Source organism: Orycteropus afer, unplaced genomic scaffold (assembly GCF_000298275.1).
Source record: "Orycteropus afer afer isolate SDZICR_OR568_19922 unplaced genomic scaffold, OryAfe1.0 scaffold00304, whole genome shotgun sequence".
NCBI lineage: Eukaryota > Metazoa > Chordata > Mammalia > Tubulidentata > Orycteropodidae > Orycteropus > Orycteropus afer.
Window position 1 is genome coordinate 2,351,612 of NW_006921891.1, and position 8,851 is coordinate 2,360,462.

The window sequence follows — 8,851 nt, forward strand, 5'->3', positions numbered from 1 at the left end:
TGATGCTTTTGAGTTGTGGTGCTGGCAAAGAATGCTGAAGGTACCATGGACTGCCAAAAGAACTAACAGATCTGTCCTGGAGGAAGTGCACCCAAAATGCTCCTTGGAATCGAGAATGGCCAGACTTCGTCTCACGTACTTTGGTCATGTTGTCAGAAGGGACCATTCCCTGGAGAAGGATGTCATGCTTGGTAGGTGGAGGGTCAACAAAAGAGGGGAAGGCCATCGACGAGATGGATTGACATGGTGGCTACAACAATGGGCTCAAGTATAGCAAGGATCATGGAGCTGGCACGGGATCGGGTAGTGTTTTGTTCTGCTGTGCATGGAGTCACTAGGAGTCAGAAACAACTCGATGGCACCTAACAACAACAACAACTTCCCTAATAAACTCCACAATCCTAAGTATTGCCTGTGAGTTCTTCTGTGTGGTCATTGCAATGAATTACAGAACCCAGCAGAGAAGTAATGAGTGCTGTGGGAGGGGCAGCTGGTGTCAGATCTGGTAAAAAAGTTTGGAGGGTGGCAGCATGTCTGGCGTCATACAATGAGAGGATACTGCATGGTTTAAAATCAGGAATGGAGTATGTTGGGGTTGTAGCCTTGGGCTGCTGATGGTGATTCTATGCCCCCTTCTCGAGGACAGAAGAAGTCAGAAGATCCCACTCCCATGTCCTTTTTGCAGACAACATTGAAATTCGTGTCCAAAAGTAAAAGTTTTACTGGAACCCAGCTCGCCCGTTCATTTACATACGGTCTGTAGCTGGTTTTGGAAGTAATTGAAACTGTAAGTGCCCTGCAAAAATGAAATATTTACTCTCTGGACCTCTACAGAAAGGGTTTGTCAACATCTTTCTTAAAAATGAAAATACTGGTATCTCGGTAATTGTGCTTATTTAACGTAAGGGATTATTTTAAGTAGAGGCTGAAATCTTAACACTCTTCACATTTTCCAAACTAAAAACAGCGTTAAACATGATTGTCTGAACAATTTTGTTAATGTCATAGCACAAGCAACATCACACGTTAGGAAACCGTGATTTCCTCCCATAGGATTTCACAAAATGCTGAGGGAATCAGCAGGACCAATGTCGGAGCCGAGCTCATTACCTCATTGATTTCATTGTTCCGTCTCCCTTCAAAGCCAGCGAATGCAGCACTTGCTTCCTTGCTAGGAGTCACGGGAACAGGGGATGATGATCCGCTGTGCACAGGCGTCTCTGCAAAACAAACAGATGGCCTCAGTCACCTGTGACACCCACGGCGCCTGTGCCGTCAAGAGTACTATAAGCAGTAGAGGTAACGTAGAAAATCAGGTCTCAGAAAGTAAAAACTTCCCCACGTCAGGCAGAACCTCAAGTATTATTTAGGGAAAAAAAAAAAAAAAAAAGGAGTGAAGTCCTGATATGTACTATGACGTGGATGATCACTGAAAACAAGGCAGACACAACAGGCCACATGTTATGACTCCATTCACCGGAAATGTCTGGAATAGATCAATCCAGACAGACAGACAGAAGAGCCGTGGCAGCCTAGGGCTTAGAGGGAAGATGGGCAGTCACTACTAATGGTGCCAGGGTTTCTTTTTTTCATTTTCTGAGGGGTGGGGGTAGAAATGACTGTGGTGATGCTTGCACAAGTCTGTGAATATGTTACACACCACAGACTTGTACGCTTTAAATGGATAACTTCTACGGTCTGTGGAATATATCGTAAAAAAGTAAAAAATAAAATAAGCACCTGACATTTTTTTTTAGCCTTTGACTTTTCAAAATGATTTTTAAGGCACATCTTCTTTTCTGGGGTACATCTTCTTTGATTCCTCCCAGGTGAATCTTCCCAGTCTTCACTCAGTCAACAAAAGCATATTAAGCACCTATAACTACGTGCCAAACTGAGCTGGTGATGGAGGTGACGTCACCAGTAAGTCACAGGGAGGGAGTTCACACAGTGGGGATTTCAACGCCAATGTCACTGTCAGCAGCGGAGCCTGCCTATGGAGACCCTGACGGGGAGGACTGGAAGGAGTGAGCCAGGGAGGCAGGGGTGGGGATGCGGTGGGCATCCAGTCACACCCTCGACACCACCACTGAAGCCCAGCAAACGGCCTCTGGGGAACACTGCCCTTAGCAGGCATTCACCATACTTAGGAGGACTCGGACGTGGACCGCAACCCTGAACCTCCCGGCCCTGTTAGATGAGCCAGACTCGCAAATCCAAACCCACTGCTGTGGAGTCACTTCCGACTCACGGCGCCCCTAGACGACAGAGTAGAAATGCCTCATAGGGTTTCCAAGGCTGTCATCTTTACAGAACCAAAGCTCAAACCAAACCCACTGCAGTGGAGTTGATTCTGACTCACAGCGCCCCTAGAGGGCAAGGCTGACCAAGGTTGTCATCTTTATAGGTACAGAAGGCTTCAGCTGATGGGGTCAAACCGTTGACCTTTCCATTACTAGCTGAGCACTTAATCACTGCACCAGCAGGGCTCCTGTGAGATGAACCACACACGCTCATCTCTACGGCTAGATGCCTGGAGCGTGCCAGTCTAGCTGACGGGGTGGCCTCCAGCAGGGTGCACGGAGTTAGCAGTTCACAGTCACACCACCTCCTCCATCACTCACTCCTTTCCAAGTAGACAGTATCTGGGTGACAGCACCAGCATGGCTGGCACCAACCTTGCTATTACTTGCTTGTGGCACGGAAAGGTAGCATTCTCTAAACCCTGAGCACCATCTACTTTGGTTATGGATGTGGTCCTGAATGTGACGTGAGTAACAGCAATGACGGGGCTTTAAGAGGTGTGACGTAAATAGCTATACTTCATTAGTTTCAGGAGAATTCTTTTGGGAAAGGATATACTGTATTTTCATGCAAATAATGCATGTGGTATGCTGATTTGGCAACCCAAATAACCCCTGGCATGAGTTTCCTAAGAGGAAAACTTGGTACTTGCTGCACAGGTTGAACAACGGTATTATCATTAACTTGGGGAAACGCCTGCTTAGTGTGGGCTTTGAGAGCTAACATCAGCCTGCAGAGGAAATGCATCCAATTTAATGATTTATTGTTTTTGCGTAAATGGGTTTTAATTTTAAGGCTCAGGAATATATTAATGTTCTTTCTTTAAAATTAACAGTAATTACTTTTTTGACTTTTGACCATCCATCCATGAGCAGCTCTTAGGAATGAAATTAGCCCCATAAGATTCTTAGCCACACCCCACACCCAGGCTCCGTGGGGTATACTGGGATATACTCGCAAGAACTGACAACTAGGCTTAGAGGAACTTGTCAATGGCAGGCTGTCTTCAGGGAAAGGCGTACCATTCCTCCTTTCCCTAGTAGCGGGATGCAGGTCTCCAGCCGGAAACGTCCTCAACAGCCCCCTTGCTCTCACCCAGCCCACTGGTGCTCTCCCCACCTCCCAGCCAGTACAGACTGGCCTGCTCTCAATCCAGCTTAGCACTGCATAGGGATTCTGGCAAAAGTCCCAGAAAAAGCAAATGCCCTCAAACCTTAGGGAAACCGGGCCTTAGCCTCAGGGATATTAAGTCTGGAAGCAGGGGGCCAAAATGCAGCTTCCAGAAACACTGCTTTCCCGCCACTGCCCCCATTTCATAGGCGCATCTCTGTCTCCTGCCCACACATCAAATAGACCTGCCCAATGGTCGGGATGGCCATGGTCTCCCAAAAGCTGGCCCGCCTCCCAACTCTGCTCTGAGTTCTAAACCCAGACCCTCTCTAAGTCAGTCTTTCACCTCCACTCTCCGGAGTTCCTTCTGCTTCTAATCCAAGTCCTGAATGCCTCCAAACACCCAGCCCCAAACCCCTTCCAGCGTAAGTCTGCCACAGTTCACGTGTCCACGAACGAGTGACTGTGGCCAAATCCAGTCCACAGCAGTAGCTGCCAGCCTGGGTGACCTGTAAAGCCCAGAACAGTTGCCATCTGGTATTTTATAGAAGCAGCCCTGATGTCGCAGTGGCTAAGCACTCAGTTGCTTACTGAATGGTCACCGGTTGGAACCCAAGAGACAGTTTGCTTCCGTAAAGATTTCCAGCCTCGCAAACCCTTTGGGACAGTTCTACTCTGTCCTGTAAGGGCACACTGAGTCGGAATCAACTTGACAACAAGGGAGGGGTATTCCTTTACAGAAAAAGTTTGCCAACCTCTGCTCTAACCCATCAGTCCATATGCTGAACTGTATTTTTTTACTCTGAATTTCTTAAGAGCTATTTATGCAGAACAATCACACTGACCTCTAATCTTTTCATTTTGATGGAGTTTTCCTTCCCGAACTAGCTTATAAAAGCCCCTAGGGGGACTGGAGAACGTGTTCTATTTTATCGTTCAACACTGTAATGCTAGGCACACCTAAATCAATGATTATCACATGGAATTTCTGATCTAACCAAACAATCAAGAACTCCATCTGGAAGTCAGGAAACAGTACATTCTAAGTTTTTTCAGAAGCCCTAAAGTGACCATCACTGGCTTATTTTGACATTTGATCCCAATCTTATACATACTTTACAAATAAAGTCAAGTCTTCCGTTCTTCCATAACCTATTCTACTTCAATACCAGCTCGAGATGAAGGTGAGCAGATCTGATGGAGCTGGGGCTGGGGTTGAGATAAGGCAAGAAAGGCTGAGGGAACGCTGATCACCCTCAATTGATTGCAGAACGGGATTTCAAAGGTAAGACATAGAACGGAGAGACAACGGAGACAGAGCACAAGCACACAAGAACAAAACCACCCAGAAGAGGGGCCCATTTTGGACTCTTCGCAAGGACCATACAAAACAGAGGATTAGCGTAATTCCACTTGCTCAGAAGAAGGGGTGGCAAGGGGCGGTTAGACCCACGCCAAGCTCAGGACGCACACTCCACTCCTGGCTTCCACCACTTCTCTGCTGAGCGGGCTCTGGCTCAGCTCCCCCTTCTGGCAGGTGGGGGCATAACAGCACTCGGGATTTGTTGGGAGAATCACCGCACGGCACACGTATGGCACACGCATGCACGTGAACTCAGCACAGCGCCCTTCCCCCTCCCGCTCCCCCCACCCCCAGTAGAGAACTTACTCTTTTCCAGATGCAGGAACAGCTTGGGCATGGTGGCAGATGTGTCCTGAGGCCGGCGCTTCAGCTGAGGCGACACGCTACTTTCGGACAGCCTGTCCCAGTTGGAGCTATGGCGTGTGGAGCGCCTCAGAGACTGCAAGGCTTCTGGCTCAGCTTTGCGCCTTTTGGGGGTGGCTGTTTCACCCGTGGCGGGCTGACTCTCGGTGGACTGTGGAGTGGATGGGTTTAACAAGGGCGGGCTCGGAGAGAGCTCCTCCTGGCTCCTATGGGAGAAGACAGGAGAGCTTTCACACATGACCACGGCCCACCAAATCCATCCAAAATGTCAACAGGTTATTCCACGTCCCCTGTAAGACAGTGCGGGCAACCAACTCCCAACTCCAAAAGGGGTATACATCTTCATCTCAAACGTGGGCCAAAACAGGTATTTTCCCAAACAGAACAACTAAATGTATGGTCACTTCTGATTTTCTCAACAGGTTCACTGGCATTCAAGACAGTGACTCCCATTCTATATTTGTTTCAGAGCACTGGCTGTGTGGGCAGGGACATATGGCGATGGACACAGGCATTCTGGGTTGTCACAACTGGAAGACGGGGTGCCACGGGCATCCAGTGGGCAGAGGCCAGGGATGCTGCTAAACATCGCACAATGCACAGAACAGCACCTCCGCTACAAAGTATCATCCAGCCCCAAATGGCAACAGGGTGGGGATAAAGAAAGCCTGGTCTAGACCAAAGAGTAACGTATTTCATCAAAATGTACCAACCAGCAGAACTAGCAAAAACCACAGGTGTCAGGGGAACTGGCGAAACACAGAGTGCATCCTTGACACTCCGCATCTCAGGTTTGGAGGAGGGCAAGTGGACGTCAACACGGGGCCCCAGCAAGTCTCACAGGCCTGTCGCCTGGGGTGAAACGACACTTGGGAAGGAAGGGGAGAGAGAAGGAAACAAACGCAGGTGGAAAAGAGACGGTAGCAAAGCAAAGAGAATCAGGAGAGACAGAGCCTTAAAGCAGCGAGAGGGGAGGGCAGGGAAAGGCGAGTGGTGTGTGATGGCGAGGAAGTTATTTGTGCCCTTGGAAAGAGGAGTGTGGTCAAGGGGTCAGGGCAGAATGAAGCCAGATGCTAAGAAAAGAAAAGATGGAGGCATGGAAATAATGAGGACAAACTGTTCTCACGGGGAGATGGTGGAAGGGAGATAGGGTAGCAGCGCTGAGAACATCCACGATTGAGACTTAGGTTGGGGGATTTTCTGTGTTCAAAGATGAGGGATTTCAACACACCTGCCCACTGAGGGAAGAAAGAGGGACACAGCAGGGAGGAAGGGAGATAACCGTTTCTACAGGGCGACTGGCTTGCCTTCTATGAAGTTTCATGTAATAATAGCAGCCCCCCCAGGAGGCAGATATTCGTGCCACTGTGCACATGAGCCAGCAAGAAGCCAGCAGGCACCTCCCCAAGCCTCACCACCCATAAGTGAGGGAGCTAAATTCAAACTGACATCTTCCACCCGTCTGCACTCTCCCTCACTCTATCAATGTCAGAAAGATGGGGACAGCTGTTCATGATCCAAGCTAGATTCTCCACACTGGAACCCTGGCTGCGGAAAATCACTTAAAGGCATTTAAAAGTGAATGATGCCTTGACTGACCGAGGAAGAGGGAAACCTCCCAGTCACTAGTACTGGCCTTTTCCCTAGTGTGGACATCCTGGCCCCATAGCATCAAAATGACACCTTCAAACCATGACTGAACTACTGGCCTGCTGAAGTCTATGAGGCAGACTACAGGCTCCTGAACTCACCTGTTGGTGCTGGTGGCATTTTCCTTAATTGGAAGGAAAAATTTGGATGAAGTCACCTTCTTATACTGAGCTTGTTCATACGGATAGAGCAAAACCAATGGGAGAGTGTAATCAAAGGTGATTCTTAGTCCATCAACCATCTCCTTACACAGGTCCACACTGGCGGGAATGAAAGGGAAAGGTGATAGAGGCAGTCTGGTAATGGTTACATTCCACAGCTTTAACAAGGCACGGCTTTAAACGTCAAACCTCATCTATCACCACCCCCAACACACGGAAAACATGAGACGGATGTGGGGATGCTGATGGGAAAGGATGAACACAGGGAAACAGACCTAGGGGACAGAGCAGAGTACACAGCTCATTTTCATCTCTCACACCTCACACGCGTGAACACGTGTGGTGCCCACGGGGAGCGCGTGCCAGACGTGCTGCCAGAAGTGGAAACACCCCCCCCTGCCAAGAGCTGAAGAAGCCTACCTCGTACTCTCGTGACTGCTTCCTGATTCTACTCCTGGTGGGTGACGTGGGCCAAGCAGCACCTCACAGTCCTCTGACTGCAATGAGTAGCTGCTGGAAAACAAGCTTGGGTGCAACTGTCATGGCCCATCTTGGTGCTTCTAAAGGAGAGAGTTACAGCCCTAAACCCAGGCAGTGTGTGCGCCACACACAGCACACTTTCAAGGCACCCAGTCCAGATACCAAGATGTTTACAGAATGTTCGGAAACAATGACCGTGTTCTGAAGAAGTGCACAGTGCTGCTGGGATCATCACATTTTATCTTCAGAACGCATTGTGAGAGCAGCTGACTGTAGCCCACGAAACAGAAGTGTATTCCTTACGCACAGTGTGATACTCACAAGGTCAAGGTTGTATTCTAGAGTCAAAAAAAGGATAACCCCAGCACTGGCAGCCATCTCAAAATTATGTGCTTGTAGTTATGGAGAGAGAAGAGCAAGCCGGACCATCCGCAAAAATCCATGATTACAACTAAAGGGGAAAACTGCCCACAAGTCAATGGAAAAAGACAGACAGAGCACCAAACTGAGGCAGAGGGTGGGGGGGGGGAGCAGAAAGGCATAAAACCATCCTGGAACACAAAGGAAAGGCAGATCACACCTTAGGCTTAAGCACAATCCTCCCGCAATATCAACACACACAGTTAGTCAGAGTTTAATTAGAATCTCAATGAGGTTTAGGAAGATAAAGGGATGGAATTGTTTTACAGAACACAAGGAAGAACGAAGGATCAAAGATAGCCAAGGAAATCATCAAGAAGAGTGAGGGGGCCTTACCTTACCAGGGATTATGAAGCTACTGGAAGCCAGGGTAATGGGAAACCATACTGGACATACAAAAATTCACCAAGGGGAGTCATGGGAATTGATTATGACAATGGAGATATTTTAATTCAGTGGGAAATGGCCATGGTGTTTTCCAGAAAGTGTTCACTAACTGGCTACAAAAAGGGTGACTGTGGTCAGAGCCAACTCAACAGCACCTAACAGCAACATCATTAATAAAGACAAACCGGACTCCTCCTATCTCACACACAAGAAAGTAACTTCCCAATGAACTCAGATTTAAATGACTTCTATTTTTCAAAAAAAAAAATACACATTAACCTCAAAGACAAAATCAACATCCATGGAAGCAGGAGTCAAGAAATCAAATGACATATTTCACTGGACAAATCTGCTGCAAAAGACCTCTTTCTCTAAAGTGTTAAAGAGCAGATGTCACTTTCAGGACTAAGGTGGTATTTTCAATCGCGTCACATGCATGTGAAAGCTGGACAATGACTAAGGAAGACCGAAGAACTGATGCATTTGAACTGTGGTCTTGGGGAAGAATGCTCAAAGTCCCATGGACTGCCAGAAGAACTAACAAATCTGTCCTGGAAGAAGTGCAGCCGGAACGCTCCTTGGAAGCGAGAATGGCCAGACTTCATCTCACCTA

The 8,851-nt window shown here is 48.1% G+C and overlaps 1 protein-coding gene across 1 annotated transcript in view; it reads right to left on the reverse strand.

The window, feature by feature from the left end:
* The window catches only part of MSL3 (MSL complex subunit 3), a gene marked incomplete at its 5' end in the record, with an annotated part of 37,896 nt that overhangs the window by 20,893 nt on the left and 8,152 nt on the right, over positions 1-8,851 (reverse strand). Inside the window, 3 exons of the mRNA XM_007951638.1 lie at positions 1,082-1,220; positions 5,084-5,346; positions 6,892-7,050. Coding sequence (XP_007949829.1) covers positions 1,082-1,220; positions 5,084-5,346; positions 6,892-7,050 — 561 coding nt within the window. The remainder of the gene's footprint in view (positions 1-1,081; positions 1,221-5,083; positions 5,347-6,891; positions 7,051-8,851) is intronic.